Source organism: Cetorhinus maximus, chromosome 23 (assembly GCF_964194155.1).
Source record: "Cetorhinus maximus chromosome 23, sCetMax3.hap1.1, whole genome shotgun sequence".
Classification (NCBI taxonomy): Eukaryota; Metazoa; Chordata; class Chondrichthyes; order Lamniformes; family Cetorhinidae; genus Cetorhinus; species Cetorhinus maximus.
The window spans coordinates 29,368,323-29,391,819 of NC_135901.1; the positions used below are offsets into that span (position 1 = coordinate 29,368,323).

At 46.9% G+C, this 23,497-nt stretch overlaps 6 protein-coding genes and 1 long non-coding RNA gene across 12 annotated transcripts in view; 3 read left to right on the top strand and 4 right to left on the bottom strand.

The window, feature by feature from the left end:
* LOC144697370 (uncharacterized) overlaps positions 1 to 19,897 on the bottom strand; it is a 33,978-nt gene extending 14,081 nt beyond the window's left edge. The window contains exon 1 of the long non-coding RNA XR_013580348.1: positions 19,140 to 19,897. This is a non-coding gene — a long non-coding RNA (uncharacterized LOC144697370). The remainder of the gene's footprint in view (positions 1 to 19,139) is intronic.
* LOC144697178 (uncharacterized) overlaps positions 1 to 23,497 on the bottom strand; it is a 685,261-nt gene that overhangs the window by 385,457 nt on the left and 276,307 nt on the right. The window lies entirely within an intron of this gene.
* LOC144697082 (uncharacterized) overlaps positions 1 to 23,497 on the top strand; it is a 303,267-nt gene that overhangs the window by 229,661 nt on the left and 50,109 nt on the right. The window lies entirely within an intron of this gene.
* Positions 1 to 23,497, top strand: part of LOC144697280 (uncharacterized) — a 353,357-nt gene that overhangs the window by 76,267 nt on the left and 253,593 nt on the right. The window lies entirely within an intron of this gene.
* The window catches only part of LOC144697133 (uncharacterized), a 212,516-nt gene that overhangs the window by 62,286 nt on the left and 126,733 nt on the right, over positions 1 to 23,497 (bottom strand). The window lies entirely within an intron of this gene.
* On the top strand, positions 868 to 22,820 carry LOC144697091 (uncharacterized). The gene is made up of 2 exons (XM_078568906.1): positions 868 to 2,040; positions 22,685 to 22,820. Exons 1-2 carry the CDS (start codon positions 1,210 to 1,212, stop codon positions 22,784 to 22,786), a joined length of 933 nt encoding a protein of 310 aa, XP_078425032.1. The 5' UTR covers positions 868 to 1,209; the 3' UTR covers positions 22,787 to 22,820.
* The window catches only part of LOC144697390 (uncharacterized), a 38,864-nt gene continuing 25,553 nt past the window's right edge, over positions 10,187 to 23,497 (bottom strand). For both annotated transcript variants that reach the window (XM_078569370.1, XM_078569369.1), the window contains exon 3: positions 10,187 to 11,142. In XM_078569370.1, the coding sequence (XP_078425496.1) occupies positions 10,497 to 11,142 (646 nt within the window). In that variant the 3' untranslated portion in view covers positions 10,187 to 10,496. The remainder of the gene's footprint in view (positions 11,143 to 23,497) is intronic.

A 23,497-nucleotide genomic window follows, 5' to 3' on the forward strand; every position in this document is an offset into this window, starting at 1 on the left:
ACAGATCTGGTAAATGGAGTATAATGTGGGCAAATGTGAAATTGTTCATTTTGGCAGGAAGAATAAAAAAGGTGAAAAATTGCAGAGCTCTGAAATTTAGAGGGATCGGGGCATTCCAGTGCATGAATCACAAAAGGTAGTATGCAGGCACAGCAAGCAGTCAGGATAGCTAATAGAATGTTATCATTTATTGTGAGGGGAATTGATTACAGAAGTAAGGAGCCTATGCTTCGGTTGTACAGGGCACTGGTGAGACCACATCTGGAGTACTGTGTACAGTGCTGGTCTCCTTATTTCAAGAAAGATGTAAATGTGTTAGAAGCAATTCAGAGAAAGCTCACCTGACTAATACCAGGAATGGGCGGATTGTCTTATGAGGAAAGGCTGGACAGGTTAGGCTTGTTTCCAATGGAATTTAGAAGAGTAAGAGGCAACTTAATTGAAACCTTTAAAATCCTGAGGGGTCTTGGCAGGGTGGATGTGGAAACGACGTTTCCTCTTGTGGGAGAATCTTCAACTAGGGGTCACTCTTTAAAAATAAGGGGTCGCTCATTTCAGACAGAGCTGAGGAGAAATTTTTTCTCTCAGAGGGTTGTGAGTCTTTGTAAGTCTCTTCCTCAAAAGGCAGTGGAAGCAGGGTCGTTGAATATTTTTAAGGCACAGCTAGATAGATTCTTGATTAACAAGGGGGTGAAAGGTTATTGGGGGTGGGCAGTAATGTGAGGTTGAGAATGCAGGAAGAGTGTCTGGAATGACTGTTGGGGTAAGAGAGGAAAGATTGATCCATAGAAACTAGAATTGTCTGTTCTGAATTTCTATCCTGTACTGACCGTGAGGACTTTTGTAAACTCCTTTTACGGAATATTAGAAGGGGAGGATTTGCAACAGAAATCTCAAACCAAACATCATGTCAAGATCTGACAGAGTCGCTTGATTTATTAGGACCCGAATATCATCAGCCTTTGAATGTGGAAGGAGAAATGTTTGTCTGTTCTGTCTGCTTAAAAGGCTTTAACATCACTGGGACTGGAAAAGCACCGAGACACACATACCCGAGTGAGAGTGTTCCTGTGCTCTGACTGTGGAAAGAGCTTTAACCAGTAACACAGACTGAAAAAACCATCGCACCATTCACAGTGGAGAGAGACTGTCTGTGGATGAGGCTTCAACTGATCATTGAACCTGGAGAGACACAAGGACACCCGCACCATGGAGAAACTGTGGAAATGTGGGGACTGTGGGAAGGGATTCCAGACCCCATCTGCACTGGAAACTCATCGACGCAGTCACACCGGGGAGAGGCCGTTCACCTGCTCTGAGTGTGGGAAGAGATTCAGTGATTCATCCAACCTGCTGATGCACCAGCGAGTTCACACTGGAGAAAGGCCGTTCAACTGCAGTGAATGTGGGAAGGGATTCAGCCGTTCGTCTACTCTGCTGAGACACCAGAGAATTCACAGTGGGGAGAGGCCATTCACCTGCTCTGATTGTGGGAAGGGATTCACTCAGTTATCCAGTCTGCAGACACACCAGCGAGTTCACACTGGGGAGAGGCCATTCACCTGCTCTGAGCGTGAGCAAGAATTCAGTCAGTTATCCCACCTTCTGACACACAGGCGAGTTCACACCGGGGAGAGGCCGTTCACCTGCTCTCAGTGTGGGAAGAGTTTCACTCGGTCATCCCAATTGCTAACGCACCAGCGAGTTCACACTGGGGAGCGGCCGTTCACCTGCTCTGAGTGTGGGAAGGGATTCACTGATTCATCCTACCTGCTGATACATCAGCGAGTTCACACTGGGAAGAGACCATTCACCTGCTCCACGTGTGGGAAGGGATTCAGTCAGTCATCCCAACTGCTGACACACCGACGCATTCACACCGGGGAGAGGCCCTTCACCTGCTCTGAATGTGGGAAGGGATTCACTGATTCATCCGCACTGCAGAAACACCGACGAGTTCACACTGGGGAGAAGCCCTTTATCTGCTCCGAGTGTGGGAAGGGCTTCACTCAGGTATCCAACTTGCTGAGGCACCAGTGGGTCCACAAGTGATGACAGGAATTTTATTCTGCTGTTCTTGCTGCTGTTCATCACATCCTTGATCGAACTGTAGTAGAAAGAGTTAACAGATGGGATATGCTAATGGATGACGTAGTTAATGATGTGCCACTGACATCAGTCAGTCATGTGTTAGACTCTCTCTCTGAGAGTGAGAGAGAGAGCGAGAGAGAGGGGTTGGAATCGTGCCTAGGAACAACCTGCCTTCTCTGTAACCTGTTTGAATGTAGTACTAATAAACAAGTGTTTAGCAGATTCCAAAGTGTGTCTACGGTCTGTCTGCTAACCACGTCTCAGGCCTAGAGTCCGAGATAAAAGGACACATCTCTGAACATGATGGCAGCAAGTGAGACATCGATGTAAAAAACAGATCGGTGTTATCTTCACAGAGTGAAGAAACCTCTGAAAGCAACTCATAAAAAACTGGCAGAAAAGGAGGCTCTGGAGAGAGGTAACGATGACTGTGCCTGGTGAGCAGTCCCTGTCCTGAAGTAGGCGCTGGAGAGAGCTAATGACGATTATACCAGGTGAGCAGTCCCTGTCCTGAAGGAGGCGCTGGCGAGAGGTAACGATGACTGTACCTGGTGAGCAGTCCCTGTCCTTGTCCTGAAGGAGGCGCTGGAGAGAGGTAACGATAACCGTACCTGGTGAGCAGTCACTGTCCCTGTCCTGAAGGAGGCTCTGGAGAGTGGTAACGATGACTGTACCTGGTGAGCAGTCCCTGTCCTGAAGAAGACTCTGGAGAGAGGTAACGATGACTGTACCTGGTGAGCATTCCCTGTCCCTGTCCTGAAGGAGGCGCTGGAGAGAGGTAACGATAACCATACCTGGTGAGCAGTCACTGTCCCATTCCTGAAGGGGGCTCTGGAGAGAGGTAACGATGACTGTACCTGGTGAGCAGTCCCTGTCCCTGTCCTGAAGGAGGCGCTGGAGAGAGGTAACGATGACCGTACCTCATTAACAGTCCCTGTCCCTGTACTGAAGGAGGCGCTGGAGAGAGGTAACGGTGACTGTACCTGGTGAGCAGTCCCTGCCCTGAAGGAGGTGCTGGAGAGAGGTAACGATGACCGTACCTGGTGAGCAGTCCCTGCCCTAAAGGAGGCGCTGGAGAGAGGTAGCGATGACTGTACCTGGTGAGCAGTCTCTGCCCTGAAGGAAGCGCTGGAGAGAGGTAACGATGACTGTACCTGGTGAACAGTCCCTGTGCCTGCCCTGAAGGAGGCGCTGGAGAGAGGTAACGATGACAATACCTGGTGAGCAGTCCCTGCCCTGAAGGAGGTGCTGGAGATAGGTAACAATGACTGTACCTGGTGAGCAGTCCCTGTCCCTGTCCTGAAGGAGGCTCTGGAGAGAGGTAACGGTGACAGTGCCTGGTGAGCTGTCCCTGTCCCTGTCCTGAAGGAGGCGCTGGAGAGAGGTAACAATGACCGTACCTGGTGAGCAGTCCCTGTCCCTGCCCTGAAGAAGGCGCTGGAGAGAGGTAATGATGATCGTACCTGGTGAGCAGTCCCTGTCCTGAAGGAGGCGCTGGAGAGAGTTAACGATGACTGTACCTGGTGAGCAGTCATTGTCCCTGTCCTGAAGGAGGCGCTGCAGAGAGGTAACGATGACTGTACCTGGTGAGCAGTCCCTGTCCCTGTCCTGAAGGAGGAGCTGGCGAGAGGTAACGATGACTGTACCTGGTGAGCAGTCCCTGTCCCTGTCCTAAAGGAGGCGCTAGAGAGAGGTAACGATGACTGTACCTGGTGAGCAGTCCCTGTCCCTGCCCTGAAGAAAGCGCTGGAGAGACATAACGATGACTGTACCTGGTGAGCAGTCCCTGTCCTGAAGGAGGCACTGGAGAGTGGTAACGATGAGTATACCTGGTGAGCAGTCCCTGTCCCTGTCCTGAAGGAGGCGCTGGAGAGAGGTGACGATGACCGTACCTGGTGAGCAGCCCCTGTCCTAAAGGAGGCGCTAGAGAGAGGTAATGATGACTGTACCTGGTGAGCAGTCCCTGTCCCTGCCCTGAAGAAAGCGCTGGAGAGACATAACGATGACTGTACCTGGTGAGCAGTCCCTGTCCCTGTCCTGAAGGAGGCGCTGGAGAGAGGTGACGATGACCGTACCTGGTGAGCAGTCCCTGCCTTGCAGTTCCACAGAGAGACCAGCAGTGGGAGTTATGGAAACACCATTTTCTGCAGTACCGAGCACTGTCAGGTCTTCAGTAAGAGGAGCAGAAGTTTTGAGCTTCCCTGTCAACATCCTGCGGGTCATCACTGACCAGAAACTGAACTGGATTAGCCATATAAATAGCGGGAGGCGGTGGCAAGTGGTATTGTCACTAGACTGGGAATCCAATCCCCCAGGGTAATGCTCAGGGGATCCAGGTTCGAATCCGGACACAGCAGACGGTGAAATTTCAATTCAATAAATATCTGGACCTTGAAATGAACCATTGTCGATTGTTGTAAAAACCCATCTAGTTCATTAGTGTCTTTCAGGGAAGGAAATCTGCCGTCCTTACCTGGTCTGGCTTACACGTGACTCCAGATCTGCAGTGATGCGGTTGACTCTGAGCCTAGCGAGCCACTCAGTTGTATCAAATCGCTTAAAAGTCAATGAAAAGGAATGAAACCGGACGGACCACCCGGCATCGACCGAGGCATCGGAAACGACAACGGCAAACCCAGCCCTGTTGACCCTGCAAAGTCCTCCTTACGTTTGGGGGCTAGAGCCAAAATTGGGAGAGTTGTCTCACAGACTAGTGAAGCAACAGCCTGACATACCTTACAGATAATGTCCCAGACACCACCATCACCATCCCTGGGTATGTCCTGTCTCTCCAGCAGGACAGGCCCAGCAGAGGTGGCGGCACAGTGGTATCCAGTCACAGAACCACACATTGCAGAAGAGGCTTTTCAGCCCATTGAGTCTGCACCAACAGTGAGAAACACCTGACCTACTTACCTAATCCCATTTACCAGCGCTTGGCTCATAGCCTTGCTAGTCAGGAGGGAGTTGCCCTGGGAATTCTCAACATCAACTCCGGACCCCATGCAGTCTCATGGCCTCAGGTCAAACATGGGCAAGGAAACCTCCTGCTGATTACCACCTACCGCCCTCGCTCAGCTGGTTGGTTTTGTTACGAGTTAACCTTATAGTGTTGCCAAGGTGATATGTTTAATTGTAAAATGTGACGAGGGAAAAACATTATCTGTACAGTGTGTAAAAAGGTAGTTGTTACAGTGTGTATCATGTTAAAATGCTGTGGTTTGAAAAGGATTGTGGAAACATCCTTACTTCAGTCAGGTTTTTCAGGGGTGGAGTGGGGGGAGCATGTGATGACCCACGTACCTTGGGAAAAGGATGTTTTTTCTCAGGCAATGTCCCCACTGAACCCAGTGAAACTGGGGATTCTTCTGGAGTAGTAGTAATTGATTTCCTGGCTCTGAGGTCATTAATTTCAAGAAATGTCTATGTGGTTACTATGGGAATGAACAGCTCAGAAGCCAAGATTAAATAGACATCGAATTGCATATTGAATTACAGTTTGAGCCCTGCTGAAACAGGTTCAGTTACAGGGGCAAATGACAGACACAGTCAAGAAAAGAAGCAGCAGTTCAAAACAGAAACTGGTGTTGAAGCAGGGCTCTCGGAATAGAGTAGGGACTGTGATACCCTGCGTGTTATACAGTTGGAAAGGACAGAGAGCAGAGAGCTGAAGACAAGGATAGGGGGATGTGGATTGGAAAAGACCCCTGGCTTCTCTTTGTTTTGCCAGAGCAAACCAGACCTTTTAAAGGGGTTGAAGAAGGGAGTCTCTGGGGATTCTGTGACATCAGGACTGTCATGACTGAAGAGAGGGAGCATTTGTAGACATGCACTTTGTTGGTGTTCACCGTATTCGGGGACCTCGGATAGAATAATGGTGCCGGTGAACGTGACTCCAGGGCCAAATCCATTGAGTGGGAAGTGAGAGATCCGATATAGGGAGGGCAATTGGAAAGACTGTGAGATTGCCCATGGTGCAACATGTGTGCAGGAAGTAATGTGGATGTTTATAACAACCTGAGGTGTATCTTTGTTCTATCGACTATTTAAAGTGAAATTTACCCTTTTCTTTGAAATATCCATCGCCTGTTAATGAATGTTTGTGTTGATTTTAGTTGGTTTATTACGGTAAAAGTTTTAAAAGGTGAAATCTTGTCCATTGGTGTCGTGGGGATTCCTTTCATTTAATAAGTTATTGGTCTCTACAGGAATCGGAACGGGAGTCAGAGAGTCATTAGGGCAGAGAAGGAGGCCATTCCACCCATCAAGTCCATGCTGATCGTCTTTTTAACAATCTAGTTAGTCCCATTCTCCAGTCCTAACACCGTAACCCTGTAAGTTTATTTCCCTCAAGTGTCCATCCAATTCTGTTTTGATATCTGGGTAAGAGAACCAATAGCTGGGAGGGACCCAAAGGAAAGCCAGTTTAATCTGGCACGTCTGCTGTTTATTATTCAGACCTGGAAGGTAAGAAGGGGTTTAGTTAATGAGCAATTTGAGCCTGGATCAGGTCAATAAAATGGGGATGAAATGGGTTTGATGTGTATCTGAGATGGGAAAGCTTTATGTAAACCCGATCAAGTCTTTGAGAGGAGAGAGATATAAACATTAGAACAGGCCCCAGTCCCCATTAAAACACGCAGCCTGGGAAGATTAGGAAGGGGACCTCCTCTGCCACTCAGTCAGCTCATGGCTGATCTGCACCTCCACTCCGTGCTCCTGTCTTTGCTGCACTCTGCACAGGGTTGGGTCAATGAGGGATGGAAGCCGGCGAGATTAGAGTGGGGTTGGGGCCGGGGAACCAGAGCCCAATGAACACACACGTGTACCCTGCAGGAGGCAGATCCCCCACAACTGACCAAGCCAGAAGGAAGAGAGCATCCTGAAACACAGCAAGAATTCTCTCAGCTGGGAGCTAACCAGGCAATGTGTTGTGAGGAGGCTTTAGAAACATACCCTGGGTAGACTCGTTCTCCGAAGCTGTGGGCTTGTCAGCTGGACAGTGAAACTAGGCGTCCAGCAGCCACAGCCGCCTCTAATATTGGACACTGGGTGTAACCCTGTTCTGTATTAAGCAGACTGAGCTGATGCTGGGTTATTGTGATATTGTTAATCTGACCCTTAATTGATTCAATTCCATCCGTTAATAACATTGATTCAAGTACAGTGCTTACTCTGTTAATCTGCAAATAAAGTGTCCCCGCTCACACTCAGTCCATTCACCTGTCACCCCCTGTGCTCACTGACTGACATTGGCTCCCGTCGAACCAATGCCTGGATTTCTGAGGAACAAAAGGACCTTGGCCAATAGAGCTCCGAAGGCGGAGGGGCATGTTAGTGGGGTGGCGAAAAAGGCATATGGGACCCTTGCCTTTATCAATCGAGGCATAGATTACAAAATCATGTTGGAATTGTATAGAACCTTGGTGAGGCCACAGCTGGAGTAGTGTGTGCAGTTCTGGTCGCCACATTATAGGAAGGATGTGTTTGCACTGGAGGGGGTGCAGAGGAGATTCACCAGGATGTTGCCTGGGATGAAACATTTAACATGAAGAGAGATTGGATAGACTTGGGTTGTTTTTGTTGGAGCAGAGAAGACTGAGGGGTGACCTGATCGAGGTGTACAAGATTATGAGGGGCATGGACAGGGTGGATAGGGAGCAGCTGTTCCCCTTAGTTGAAGGGTCAGTCACAAGGGGACACAAGTTCAAGGTGAGGGGCAGGAGGTTTAGCGGGGAATGTGAGGAAAACTTTTTTACCCAGAGAGTGGTGACATTCTGGAATGCGCTGCCTGGGAGAGTGGTGGGAGGCGGGTTGCCTCACATCCTGTAAAATAAGATTTTATTTTTTTGATGCAGCAAGTTGTTCTGATCGGCCTGAGAGCAGATTCAATAATATCTTTCCAAAGGGTAAATACTTGAAAGGGAAGAATTTGCAGGGCTGTGGGGAAAGAGCAGAGCAGTTGGATGAATCAGAGTCCTTTCAAAGAGGTGGCAGGGGCATGATGGGCTGAATGGACTCCTTCTGCAGCCTGTGAATCTGAGCCTCCTGCTTTTGTACCTGGATGAGCACTTGGCACGTCATAACATTCAAGGCTATGGGCCAAGTGCTGGTAAATGGGATTAGGTAGGTAGGTCAGGTGTTTCTCACATGTTGGTGCAGACTCGATGGGCCTGATCTTACCTCTGTAAAAGTGAATGGGATTTTGAGGGAGTTAAAATCAGGCCCATTCTTTTCAAATCCCTCCATGATCTCACCCCTCCCCATCTCTGTAATCTTCTCCATCCCTACAACCCTCTGAAATATCTGTGCTCCTCTCATTCTGGAGTATCCCTGATTTTAATCACTCCACCATTGGCGGCCGTGTCCTCAGCTGCTTGTGTCCCAAGCTCAGGAATTCCCTCCCTAAACCTCTCTAACTCCCTACCTCACCTTCCTCCTTTAAGATAAAAGTAAAACCCCTTAAACCAGCTTATATTTCACCTCTCTTCTATTTTTCCTTAGTTCTGTTGAAGAGTCATACGGACTCGAAACGTTAACTGTGTTCCTCTTCGCAGATGCTGTCAGACCTGCTGAGTTTTTCCAGGTATTTTTATTTTTCCTGCTTTAAGACTTTCCTGAAAACCTGTCTCCTTGTCCAAGCTTTGTGTCACCTCACCTAATATTGCTTTATGTGGCTCAGTATCAGATTTGGTTTGATAATCGCTCCTGTGAAGCTCCCTGGGAAGTTTTACTACATTAAAGATGCTAGAGAAATGCAGGTTATTTTTCTTGTGGCGTTTGAATTATTTTCAGGGGACGCCGCTATAAATAAGCAGTCAAACACTTTCTTGCTGCGTCCAGTGAGAGCTACAGGAAGGCTCTGATCGGCCATGCAAGGCTTTGTTCCATGTTTAAATATAGAGGAGCGGAGACATTGTTATATCGGTCACTCAGAGCTGAACAGAAACCCGTCTCTTTAAATACAGATACAGGGAAGAGGCTGAAATGAAATCTGTCCCTTTTAACCTGCACAAAAGCAGGAGGCTCAGATTCACAGGCTGCAGGAGTCCATTCAGCCCATCGTGCCCCTGCCACCTCTTTGAAAGGACTCTGATTCATCCAACTGCTCTGCTCTTTCCCCACAGCCCTGCAAATTCTTCCCTTTCAAGTATTTACCCTTTGGAAAGATATTATTGAATCTGCTCTCAGGCCAATCAGAACAACTCGCTGTGTCAAAAAATAAAATCTCATCTCCCCTTCTGGCTCCTTTGCCAATTACCTTAGAGGGACTTACTTTCTGTTAAAGGGCCTGCCAAACCCTCTCACCCACTTTCCCTAAAGTGCATAAACCTCAGCATGAAAAATTCAGAAAAATCAAATATTTTTACTGATAAAAGTTTATTAATGAAGCAGAACATGGTTAAAAAACAGAAAATTAATTAAGGATTAAAGACAACCAGAGTAAAAGGATGTGCACAATGTTCTGGACCCAAATGGTTTCTCTTTAATTCATCTGTCCCCTACTCGCTGCCCTCTTTGTGGAACACCTCCGCTCATTCCACAAGCTTGACCCTGACCTTCCAGTTGCTGCCATTATAATTCACCACCTTGCTCTCATGCTCACATTTCTGTCCTCGGCCTGCTGCAATGTTCCCGAGAAGCCTAACACAAGCTGGACGAACAGCACCTCATCCTCCGATGAGGCACTTTACAGCCTCCTGGACTCAACATTGAGTTCAACAACCTCAGACTGTCAACTCTGTCCTCTGTTTTGATTTTTGTTTTTGCCAAGTGCCAGTCTGCATCTTGTTTTCATGTTTTTGCTTTCAGACAGAGCTGTCCTTTATTCAGCCATTAACACTTACTCTGGACCAATGCTTTGTTTCTTTACTCCAACCATTACCTCTACCTTTGCCTTTTGTTCCATGACATTTGTGTTATTTAATCTCACCTGCCCTCTAACCAATCCCTGACTTTCCCTTTTGTTCTACCGGACCCTCCTCCCATCAAACCCATCGCATTTCTCCCTCTCTGAAGTTCTGAGTAAGAGTCATATTGGACTCGAAACGTTAACTCTGTTTCTCGCTCCAAAGATGCTGCCAGACCTGCTGAGTTTTTCCTGCACTCTCTGTATTTATTTTAGATCTACCTGTAGTGGTAAGGAAAAACTACTTATTATCCAGAATAAAACAAATCTATTTTCATCAGTTTTGTGGATCATTTCAGTGGAAATGTGCACTCTCAGGCTCAAAGAGCATCAGCCACTGGAAGCAAAGTCATGAGACTGGCCAGTCCAGCAGAAAGAAGCCCTCCGACCCTCCCACTTCACCAAGTGTCAGAATGAACATGGTTCAGTCCTGGATGTGATTAACAGCAGCAATAACAGCAGAATCCAACCCCTGGAATCACTTGTGAACTTGGTGTCACTGCAGGTGGGATGACTGGGTGAATTCCTTCTCACACTTGGAAGAGGTGAATGGTCTCTCCCCAGTGTGAACTCGCTGGTGTCCCTGCAGGTAGGATAGCTTAGTGAAGCCCTTGCCACATTCAGAGCAGGTGAACGGCCTCTCCCCAGTGTGAACTCGCTTGTGTGTCAGCAGGTTGGATGAATCAGTGAATCCCTTCCCACACTCAGAGCAAGTGAACGGCTGCTCCCCGGTGTGAAGTCGCTGGTGTCCCTGCAGGTGGGATAACTGAGTGAAGCCCTTGCCACATTCAGAGCAGGTGAATGGCCTCTCCCCGGTGTGAATACGCTTGTGTGTCTGCAGGTGGGATGAATGAGTGAATCCCCTCCCACACTCGGAACAGGTGAATGGTCTCTCCCCAGTGTGAACTCGCTGGTGTCCCTGCAAGTGGGATAGCTGAGTGAAGCCCTTGCCACATTCAGAGCAGGTGAACGGCCTCTCCCCGGTGTGAACTCGCTTGTGTGTCAGCAGGTTGGATGAATCAGTGAATCTCTTCCCACATTCAGAGCAGGTGAACGGCATCTCCCCGGTGTGAACACGCTGGTGTGACTCCAAGGATGATAACCGACTGAATCCCTTCCCACAAACAGAGCAGATGAACGGCCTCTCCCCACTGTGACTGCGCCGATGAATTTCCAGGTGAGATGGGTATTTGAATCCCTTCCCACAGTCCCCACATTTCCATGGTTTCTCCATGGTGCGGGTGTCCTTGAGTCTCTCCAGGTTCAGTGATCAGTTTAAGCCTCGTCCTCAAACAGAACACATGCACGGTCTCTCCTCACTGTGAATGGTGTGGCATTTTTTCAGGCTGTGTAACTGGCTAAAGCTCTTTTCACAGTCAGTGCACTGGAACACACTCACTCGGGTGTGTGTGTTGGTACTTTTCCAGTCACGCTGATATTTAAAATCTCTTGAAGCAAACAGAACAAACATTTCTCCTTCCAGATTCAAAGGCCGGTGATACTCAGGTCCCATGAATCGAGTGACTGTGTCAGATCTTGATGTGATGTTTGGTTTGAGATTTCTGTCTGCAAATCCTTCCCTTCTAATATCCTGTAAAAGGAGATTACAAAAGTCATCACTGCCAGTACAGGATAGAAATTCAGAACAGACAATTCTAGTTTCTATGGTGCACTCGTTCCGCAAAAATTATACATCTCCATCCCACACACTTCCTCTCAATTCTCACTCTGCAGTATCTAATATATACCCAATAGTACTGCTGTAAAATGTGTGTAATACACAGTACTCCCTTACATAATTAGAGATACATGGGGCTGTGAGGGAAAACTCTATTTCGACAGCCAGTGGTGTTTCCCTGGAACTCACTGCCTATGACAGTGTTGAAAGTGGAGAGGGTCATTGATTTCAGAATGAAATTGAAAGGAATAAACTTGCAGGGGAACGGGGATATAGAGGGGGAATGGGATTGACTGGATTGCTCGACAGAGAGTCGCTTTACTCGAGCTGCTGAATGGACTCCTTCTGTGTCATAATGACTCTATGACTGGCAACATATAACGTAGTTACAGTACCATATTACAAGACTAGAAATAATAATAAACACACATCATTACAGAACCATCAATAATATAGCTAATATATACCATATAATAACACTAGAGGTATCTCTGTCCGATATTAATTTACTGTCCTCTTAAATGTCAGCCATCTCCTGGGGAAACCACCCCTTTAATTGTGAACATTCAGAAAGAAACCATCCTTTTAGCCAGACAAATAAATGTGTCAAGCTGAGGGAGCAAAGGATGTCAATGTCTTTAAGAGAGGGAGAGAGACCTGGGCCAACCTTTCCAGAGTCTGCACCCTCCCTGGATTCACTTCCTTTCCGCCAACTCCAGCATGATGTCACCACCAAACACATCTTCCCTTCACCACCCCCCCGGTGGCATTCCGCAGGGATCATTCCCTCCAGGACACCCTGGTCCACTCCTCCATCACCCCCGACACCACAACCCCCTCCCACGGCACCTTCCCATGCAACCGCAGAAGGTGCAACACCTGCCCCTTTACTTCCCCTCTCCTCATCGTCCAAGGGCCCAAACACTCCTTTCAAGTGAAGCAGCATTTCACTTGCACTTCCTTTAATTTAGTCTACTGCATTTGCTATACCCAATGCGGTTTCCTCTACATTGGAGAGACCAAACGCAGACTGGGTGACCGCTTTGCAGAACACCTTTGATCTGTCCGCAAGCATGACCCAGACCTCCCTGTCGCTTGCCATTTCAACACTGCACCCTGCTCTCATGCCCACATGTCCATCCTTGGCCTGCTGCATTGTTCCAGTGAAGCTCAACGCAAACTGGAGGAACAGCACCTCACCTTCCGACTAGGCACTTTACAGCTTTCCGGACTGAGTATTGAGTTCAACAATTTTAGATCATGAACACTCTCCTCCATCCCCACCCCCTTTCTGATTTATATAGATTTTTCTTTTCCCACCTATTTCCATTATTTTTAAATGTATTTCCATCCATTGTTTTATCTCTACCTTTTAGCCCATTTCGATCCCTTCCCTTCACTCACCCCCACTAGGGCTATCTGTACTTTGCTTGTCCTGCTTTCTACCCTTAATTAGCACATTCCTTAGATAATATCACCACCTTCAACACCTCTTTGTCCTTTTGTCTGTGACACCTTTTGGTTATCTTCACCTATCACTGGCCCTCTATCCAGCTCTACCTGTCCCACCCCACTTAAACCAGCTTATATTTCACCTCTTTTCTATTTTTCCTTAGTTCTGTTGAAGAGTCATACAGACTCGAAACGTTAACTGTTCCTCTCCGCAGATGCTGTCAGACCTGCTGAGTTTTTCCAGGTATTTTTATTTTTGTTTTGGATTTCCAGCATCCGCAGTTTTTTGCTTTTTTCACTTCCTTTTCCTTCAGTTCCTGCAAGTCAACAATTTCCCCCCCAGAATGAGAAAAGAAATGGAAAGGGGGAGAAAAGAAAGTGTTTTACTCACAGATGTTGGACACAGGAGGAAGTTTCAGTCTCTGTGAAGCTCAATCTTCATTCACACAAAGTCCGAACTCTGATTGGCTGAATGACCAGAGTCCTTCCGGTCCTCCAACTCTTCCCATTGGTCCATCTCCCACCTGAAATCAAGCGGAAGCCTTCGTTGTCACGGGAGACCCTTTGACCCCCATGATGAGTTGAGCAGTAAGCCAATGGGAAACCATTGCCAGCACATGCGCAGCTGCCCTTCTCCTTTGGACATGCGCAGGCCCGGGCCGCCATCCAGCGCGGCGGATAGAGCTTTTTCCTCAGCGCGGGAGATTGTGGGCGCCGCAATCGCCATTACTCATCCAGAGCCCAGCCCCCAAACTCCTGGGACTGGGATGGAAAGTGGGGGTGGGGGGCGCAGTGACCCGACCCTGACACAAAGTACATGTGGGTAGTCACTGGATTTGAGTCACAGTTTGTTAACTTCAGAGTAAAGATTTAGATACCTGGGTGACATATTGGGGAGGACAATAGGCGAGTGTAAAACTGAACCCAACAGTAAGCACCTTCAGAGGAGAATTGGGGAAAAAGCAGGAGGAGGATAACAGGATGAATTAGTGTTAAATTCAATAGGAAGGGGGGCTTGCATTGGGGGATGGCAGATATTTATAATTTGAAGGGGGAGAAATATGTTTTATGATAATTAGAATTGTCACATCTGAGTTTCTATCCTGCACTGACAGTGATGACTTGATAACGTCAACCCTGTTGCACCCATTCATAATCTTGAAATCCTTTTTCAGGTCAACCTTCAGCCTTGGCTTCCCCAGCCTGTTCACTCTATCCTCTAACTTAAACATTCTCAGTTCTGGTATCATCCCTCTGAATCTTTCTTGCATCTTCTCGAAGTTCTCTGTCACTTTAAAAGGGGTGTATAATTAAAAATTAGGCTCAGTTTAATTTGGTTGCAGACACCTAATTCCTCGATTCCAAATCAACCCTCCAAAATGCTTTCGTTCAAAGGAGACTTAAGCATCAGGCAAGATCTGAAGTAGCAAATAACATTAAAATTTATTTAAAAGAAAAAGGTTTACTTACGATTTACATGAGCGACTTTCTCCACCTCAATTGGGCGATCACCCCAGGTAGAAGTGTGAATCTTCCTCAGGTTTCTGAACCAACAGTGATTTCCCACAATCCTGCCCCAGGAGTCCCTCAGTATCTCCGCGAATAGAGTCCAATTCGCAAACCCAAGATGGTTCTTGAAACCCACTATTAACACCTGTATTAATATTAACTCATCTCAAATCAGGCCTGTTGTCATTAGACAATTAGTCATTGTTGTTACTGGGTTAGTTTTATTGGATTTAACCCTTTCCATACATTATTCCATGGAGGAGAACAATTGGGCTGTTCAGGAACTTTCTTTTTATCTGAGTTTAGACAATGTTACGGACCGAGATGGGAGGATTGCGCAGTTAATTCTAGCCTCACATCTTCACAGGTCATAACAACAGTTTAAATGTTTAATTCATCCACAAAACAGGCCAATTGTTACCCCTTGATACTGTTATTCCCAGCCAGAAAAAAACTCTAACCAGGCTTCTTTCAGTAAACACAAAAGATTGAATTATTATAAAACAAACTACTTAAAAACAAGTGAACGAACTGGTTAACATATAACTTGTAGTTTAGAAGTGCAACGATTTTCCCCTTTTTGAAAAAAATATATTCGAACCCCCCCCCCACACACACACACACACAAAACAGGACAAAACAAACACAGTCCCCTGGAGAAGCTGGAGTATGGCAAAGTTTCTTTTAAAAGGATAACATTTTAAGAGATCACAACACTGTTGATCTGGTCACAATAGGTCTGGAGGATCCATCAGACGGATTTTTTTGGTAAAACTGTCCTTGATGACTCTTATTTGTCACAGCTCTGCAGACCTTAGTAAAACAGACAAATTACCCCGATGGGACATTTTTGAGGAAGGTTTAAGACAAAGGTGGGGCAGAGAGAGGGAAAGAGAGAGCATTTTTTGCAGCCTGATTCTAGGGCACACACACACACACACTCAGACTGAGGGTTCTAAAGGACTAAGATGTTCAAAGAATATTTCTCTTAGGCCAGGTGTTTTTAACCAATCAGCAAGAGTCTTTAGCCTGGCAACAGTGGTTCTTTGTTAATTTAGATATACAAAGTATCTCTTCCCTCTCCAGATGTTCCTGCTGGACTTCTCAATTCACCCGTGGTTTATTGAAGAATGGCACTTTCTCAGCCCTGAATTAATATTGCAGATTTAAAAAATAACTCGGGAGGGAAAATGTGCAAAATTCAATGTTCTTCAAATTGTCCAAAAACCGGTTCCTCACAACAAGATCATGAATGGTTTACATCGAGTAAATAAAGATAAACTGTTTCCACTGACCAGAGGACACAGATTGAAGTTGATTGACATAAAAGCCAGAGGGAAAATTAGGCAGATAAATCTTTACACAGTGAGGTGTTGTGATCTGGAATGCACTGCCTGAAAGGCTGGTGGAAGCAGATTCGACAAAGGGAATTAGATAAATCCTGGAAGGGGACTAGTTTGCAGGGCACATGGGGAAAGGGTAGGATAATGTGGCTAAATGAGTGGCTCTGCCGAAGAGCCAGCACAGGCATGATGGGCCGAATAGCCTCCTTCTGTGCTGTGAGACTCTGTGATGACAGATAAATGAATGTGTGTCCGTAATATGTACAGTGACGTCAATAATATCTGGAATTCTCTTTGTGACGTTTCAGAATTTTATCCCTTTCCTTTCAGTTTAGTTTCAGACAAAGAGAACAAAAGCAAATCACTTTCAGTACATTGAGCAGCCCCGATGTCTATTCTCAGCCAGCATTACACAGGGGGAAAAGGGCTGGATTCTCAAACTAGCAAGTCAAGGCCCCCTCTTTGAATGACCACTTCCCACAGTGGATTCAGTGGCCTCTGAAGGGAAGCAGCCTCGGTCCGCACTGGGAGTTCCTGCCCCCTAGTCAGCTGGCTCATGCTGGTTCATGCTCCTGATGTACATGGCATTGGTGAGACCACATCTACATAATTGTGTCATGTTCTGGTCACCTTATATCAGGAAGGGTAAATACTTTAGAAGCTGTTCAGAGAAGGTTCACTCAACTGATACCTGGGATGGGTGGGTTATCTGAGGAGGCAAGGTTGGACAGGCTTGGCCTGTATCCACTGGAGTTTAGAAGAATGGGAGGTGATCTTATTGAAACCTCTAAGATCCTGAAGGGACTTGACAGGGTGGATGCTGAAAGGAAGTTTCCCCTGTGGGAGAGACTAGAACTAGGGGACATTCTTTAAAAATAAGGGTCTCCCATTTCAAGATGGAGATGAGAAGAATTGTTTTCTCTCAGAGGGTTGTGAGTCTTTGGAACTCTCCTCCCCAGATAGTGATGGATCCAGGGTGAATGAATATTTTTTAGGCAGAGGTAGATATATTCTTGACTAACAAGGGAGTCAAAGGTTATCGGGGAGAGGCGGAATGTGGAGTTGAAACCACAGTCAGATCAGCCATGATCTTAGTGAATGGAGCAGCAGGCTCGAGGGGCTGAATAGCCTATTCCTGCTCCTTATTCATATGCTTGTAAGGATGATCTGCCTGCAAGGATAGGAGCTTGTCAATTTAAAAAGAAACTTGCATTTATATAGCTCCTTTCACTACCTCAGGGTGTCTCAATGCGTTTCGCTGACAATGAAACACTTTCTCAAGTGTAGTCACTGTAGGAAACGTGGCAGCTAATTTGTGCACAGCAAGATCCCACAGACAGCAATGCGATGATGACCAGATCATCTGTTTTTACTGAGGTTGATAGAGGGATAAATATCGGGCCCCAGGACACCGGGGGTGAACTCCTCCCCCTCTTGCTCTCCTTCCAATTGTGGCCATTCAGTCTTGTACATCCACCTGAGAGGGCAGACGGGGCCCTCGGGTTAATGTCTCACTCGAAAGACGGTCTCTCTGACAGCACGGCTCTCCCTCAGTACTGGCACCGGGAGTGTGGGCCCTGGATTATGGGGGCTCGAGTCTCTGGAGTGGGGATTCAAACCCCCCCACCTCCTGACTCAGAGGCGAGAGTGCTACCCACCATCATGCCGTATTGAATAGAATCAGCAAGCTGGTGTTCTAGAATCATGGAATGGTTCCAACACTGAAGGAGGCCATTCAGCCCATAGTGTTTGTGCTAGCTCTCTGCAAGAGCAACTCACTCAGAGACACTCCCCCCACCTTTTCCCCATTACCCTGCCAATTTCTCCTCTTCAGATAATGATCCAATTCTCTGTTGAAAGCCATGACTAAATCTGCCTCCAAGTCCCTTCATCCCTAGGACCATTCCTGTAAATCTCCTCTGCACCCTCTCTAAGAACTTCACATCTTTCCTAAAGTGTGGGGCCCAGATATAGGGTTCCATTCTAGAGGGATAGAATTGAAAAGCAGGGAGGTTCTGTTCAACTTGTTTCGAACCATGGTTAGTCTACACTGGGACTACTGTCAACATTTGTGATCTCCATTTAGAAAAAGCAAAGAGAGGCACTGCAGAAGGGGCAACAAAGATTCACAAGAAAAATACCAGAACTGAGAGCATTTAACCCTCAGGAAAGGCTGGGGCTGCTTTTCTCTAGAAAAGAGAAGACTGAAGGGTGACCTGATGGAAGTCTTTAAGATGATAAAGGGGTTCAAAATATAAAAGGGATTTAATGAGAAGTCTCTTTACCCAGCGAGTGGTGAGAATGTGGAACTCACTACCACAGCGAGTGGTTGAGGTGAATAGCATGAATACATTTAAAGGGAAGCTAGATACATACACGAGGAGAAAGGAATAGAAGGATATGCTGATGGGGGGAGATGAAGAGCGGGGGGTGGAGGCTCATGTGGAGAATAAATACCAACATAGACCAATTGAGCCGACTAGCCTGGCCCTGTGCTGTGGACTCAATGGGACAAAGACAAATGTATTTATTTTGGATCTACCTGTAGTGGTAGGAAAAAGACAATTTACTCTCCAGGATAAAATAAATGTCCTTCATCAGCTTTTGTGGATCATTTCAGTGGAAATGTGCACTCCCAGGCTCAAAGAGCATCAGCTCACTGGAAGCAAAGTCATGAGACCGGCCAGTCCAGCAGAAAGAAACCCTCCGACCCTCCTACTTCACTAAGTGTCAGAATGAAAATTATCAATACTTTCAGTGTTGGCTGTTAGACTTCACCTCAGTGACACATTTGTGTAATTAATAAGGCTTACATTATCAAATTGTAAGCTTAATGATGAAAAGTCTTCAATTGCCTGTCTCTTTAAATTCCAGATACTGTAATGTAGCTTTGAGGAAAAAAAACTGGTGTTAAGGCCAGTAAGTGGTCAGAGCACCAGGTGTTCCAGGACACCCTGTTTAGATTTAAGTTATAGCTCACAGTTAGAAGGGATTCCAAGCTGATTGGCTCAATTTGTTGTGGGGAAGCTAGGAACACTTTTACAATTCATTCCAGATTTTTATTGACTGAATTCAAATTGCACCATATGCCATGGTGAGATTCGAACCCACGACCCCAGAGCATAACCCTGTGTCTCTGGATTACTAGTCCAGTGACAATACCACTAAGCCACTGCCTCCGCATTCCTTAAATTATCTGTCTAGCATCATAACTTTTAATGTAGTTTCCCAATCTACCACAGGCAGCTTAGACTGGTACCTTTGTAGTTTTCTTCTGTGAGAAACACCCAGAAAAATTAAACAAAAGAACCTTCCAAACAGCACAGCCCATCTCCATGGCAACCTGGCATGTTCTGGGGAGTTCCAAACTAAATATCTTTTCCATTCCAAACACCCTTTCATTCTGTAATTCATATGAAATATGAAACTAGATATTCGCAACAAGTCTGAAAGAGCATCAGCCACTGGAAGCAAAGTTGTGAGACCGGTCAGTCCAGCAGAAAGAAACCCACCGATCCTCCCACTTCACCAACAATCAGAATGAACATGGTTCAGTCCTGGATGTGGTTAACAGCAGGAGTAACAGCAAAATCCAAAATCTGTAATCAGTTGAAAAGTTTCTGGTGTCTCCGCAGACTGGATGACTCAGTGAATCTCTTTCCACACACGGAGCAGATGAACGGCCTCTCCCCAGTGTGAACTCGCTTGTGTGTCAGCAGGTTCGATGACTTAGTGAATCCCCTGCCACACACGGAGCAGATGAACGGCCTCTCCCCAGTGTGAATGCGTCGATGAGTGTCCAGCGCAGATGGGGATTTGAATCCCTTCCCACAGTCCCCACATTTCCACGGTTTCTCCATGGAGTGGGTGTCCTTGTGTCTCTCAAGGGTCGATGATCAGTTGAAGCTTCGCCCACACAGAGAACGTGTTTACAGTTTCCCCCCACCCCGGCCCCGTTGTGAAAGTGGTGATGTTTTTTCAGTCTGTGTAACTGGTTAAAGCTCTTTCCACAGTCAGTGCACTGGAAACACTCTCACTCATGTGTGTGTGTTTCTCGGTGTTTTTCCAGTCACATTGATGTTTGAAATCTTATGAAGTAGACAGAACAGACAAACATTTCTCCCAGATACAAAGGCTGATGATATTCAGGACTTGATGAATTGAGTGATTCTGCCAGATCTTGATGTGAAGTTCGGTTGAGATTTCTGTTTGCAAATCCTCCTCTTCTAATATCCTATAAAAAGAATTTACAAAATCATCACTGTCAGTACAGGAAAGAAATTCAGAACAGACAATTCTCTTTACTGTGGAACACTCTTTGCATTTTTTTATTCATTCATGGGGATGGGGGTGTCGCTGGCCGGGTCAGCATTTGTTGTCCACCCCTAGTTGCCCTTGAGAAGGTGGAGGCGAGCTGCTTTCTTGAACCGCTGCAGGTACACCCACAGTGCTGTTAGGAAGGGAATTCCAGGATTTTGACCCAGTGACAGTGAAGGAATGCTGATATAGTTCTGAGTCAGGATGGTGTGTGGCTTGGAGGGGAACTTCCAGATGGTGATGTTCCCATGTGTCTGCTGCTCTTGTCCTTCCACATGATAGAGGTCACGGTTTTGAAAGCTGCGGTCAAAGAAGCCTTGGTGAGTTCCTGCAGTGCATCTAGTAGATGGTACACACTGTTGCTACTGTGTGTCGGTGGTGGAGGGAGTGAATGTTTGTGTATGCGGTACTAATCAAGCGGGCTTCTCTGTCCTGGATGGTGTCAAGCTTCAAGTGTTGTTGGAGCTGCGCTCATCCAGGCAAGTGGGGAGTATTCCATCACACTCCTGACTTGTGCCTTGTAGTTGGCGGACAGGCTTTGGGGAGTCAGAAGGTGAGTCACTCTCCACAGAATTCCTACTCTTGTAGCCACAAAAGCTGTAAATTTCCGTCCCACACATACTCCCTCCATTCTCACTCTGCTGTAGCTGATATGCACCCTCCAATTCTCCTGAAGGTGCCAACTCATGCTGACCGACAGATCCATGCTCACTGTTTCCTTTGCAGGAAACACAGAGATCTGAAGAACCTCATGCAGGCTGCCAAGCATATATATGACTGGACTAAAACTGTGTGTAATAAACAGTGTGTATCACTTGATTAGAGATACAGGGGGGGAACTGAGGAAGAGATTTTATTAGGAAGCAAGTGGACATGACCTGGAACTCGCTGCATATGAGGGTGTTGGAAGGGCAGACGATTAATAATTTCAAAACAAAATTGGATGGATGGATGAAATCGATTTGAAGGAAATAAACTTGCAGGGGAACAGGGATATAGAGGAGGAATGGGACTGACTGGATTGTTCTACAGAGAGTCAGCATGGACTCGAATTGCTGAATGGACTCCTATTGTATCGTAATAATTCTTTTACTGGAAATATATAACGAAGCTACAGTATATTATCGGACTAGTACTAATAATAAATATACTTTATTACAGAACCATAAATATTATATCTAATGTGTAACATATAACAACATTGGACATATCTCTGTCCTATATTAATTTACTGTCCCCTTAAATGTCAACCATCTCCTGGGGAAACCACCCCTTTAATTGTGAACATTAGGAAAGGGACCATCCTTTTGGCCAGAGAAATAAGTGTGTCAAGCTGAGGGAGCAAAGGAGGTCAATGTCTTTAAGAGAGAGAGACCTGGGCCAACCTTTCCAGAGTCTGCACCCTCCCTGGGTTCACTTCCTTTCCCTTCAGTTCCTGCAAGTCAACAATTTCCCCACAGGATGAGAAAAGAAATTGAAAGGGGGAGAAAAGAAAGTGTTTTACTCACAGATGTTGGACACAGGAGGAAGTTATCGTCTGTGTGAAGCTCAATCTTCATTCACACAAATCCCGCGCTCTGATTGGCTGGAGGACCAGGGGCCTTCCGGTCCTCCAATTCTTCCCATTGGTCATTCACACTGCATGTAAAAGGATTGGGGGGGCGAGCTCTCCCTTGCACATGCGCAGCTTCCCCTCTCCCGAGTTCTCTGAGCGGCTTCTCGCTCTGGCGGGAGCCGTCAGCCGGTTGCTTGGAAACATTGGCTCGAGGAGGGGGAGGGGGCGGGGAAAAAGGGTGGGGGCGGGGCTCCCGTCTCGGCGCGTTTGGCCTGCAGGCTGGATCCCAAGGACGTCACTGCGGAGCAGGGTGATTCTTATTGGCTGATTCAGGCAGGGTTCAATTGTTGACGTCACAATACGGAAGTTGGACAATGAGCTTCAGACTAAAACTTCATAAAAATCATTGCCCCATTCACATTGGGGAGAGACCACACATGTGCTTTGTGTGTGGATGAAGCTGCCTATGATGATGGAAACTGGAGAGACATAAATACATCCACACCGTGGAGAAACCGTGGAAATGTAGGGACTGTGGGAGGGGATTCAAAGCCCCGTCTGAGCTGGAGATTCATTGACGCAGTCACACCAGGGAAAGGCCGTTCACCTGCCCTGAGTGTGGGAAGGGATTCAGTGATTCATCCAACCTGTTGATGCACCAGCGAGTTCACACTGGGGAAAGACCCAACACCTGCTCTGAGTGCGGGAAGGGATTCACTCGGTCATCCAACTTGCAGGCACACCAGCGAGTTCACAACGGGGAGCGGCCATTCACATGCCCTGAGCGTTGGAAGGCATTCGCTCTGTTATCCCACTTGCAGACACACCAGCGAGTTCACACTGGAGAAAGACCGTACACCTGCTCTGAGTGTGAGAAGGGATTTACTAATTCATCCAATCTGCAGAAACACAAGCGAGTTCACACCGGGTAAAGGCCATTCAGCTGTTCTGAGTGTGGCAAGGCATTTAATCAGTTATCCCACCTGCTGACACACCAGCCAGTTCACAATGGCGAGGGGCCATTCACTTGCTCTGAATGTGGAAAGGAATTCGTTCAGTTATCCAAGGTGCTGTTACATCAGCGAGTTCACACCGGCGAGAGGCCATTCACCTGCTCTGTGTGTGAAGGGAGTCACACAGTCATCCACCCTGCCTTCTCACCAGCGAGGTCACAGTGGGGAGAAGCCGTTCATCTGCTGTGTGTGTGGGAAGGGATTCAGAGATACATCCACCCTGCTGATACACCAGTGAGTTCACACCGGGGAGAAGCCTTTCACATGCTCCACATGTGGGAAGGGATTCACTCAGTCATCCAGCCTGCTGATACACCAGCGGGTTCACACTGGGGAGAGGCCATTCATCTGTTCTGTGTGTGGGAAGGGATTCACTCAGTTATCCAACCTGCTGACACACCAGTGAGTTCACAAGTGATTCCAGGAGTTGGATTCTGCTGTTATTGCTGCTGTTAATCACATCCAGGACTGAACCATGTTCATTCTGACACTTGGCGAAGTGGGAGGGTCAGAAGGTTTCTTTCTGCTGGACTGGCCAGTCTCACAACTTTGCTTCCAGTGGGCTGATGCTCTTTGAGCCTGGGAGTGCACATTTCCACTGAAATGATCCACAAAAGCTGATGAAGTACA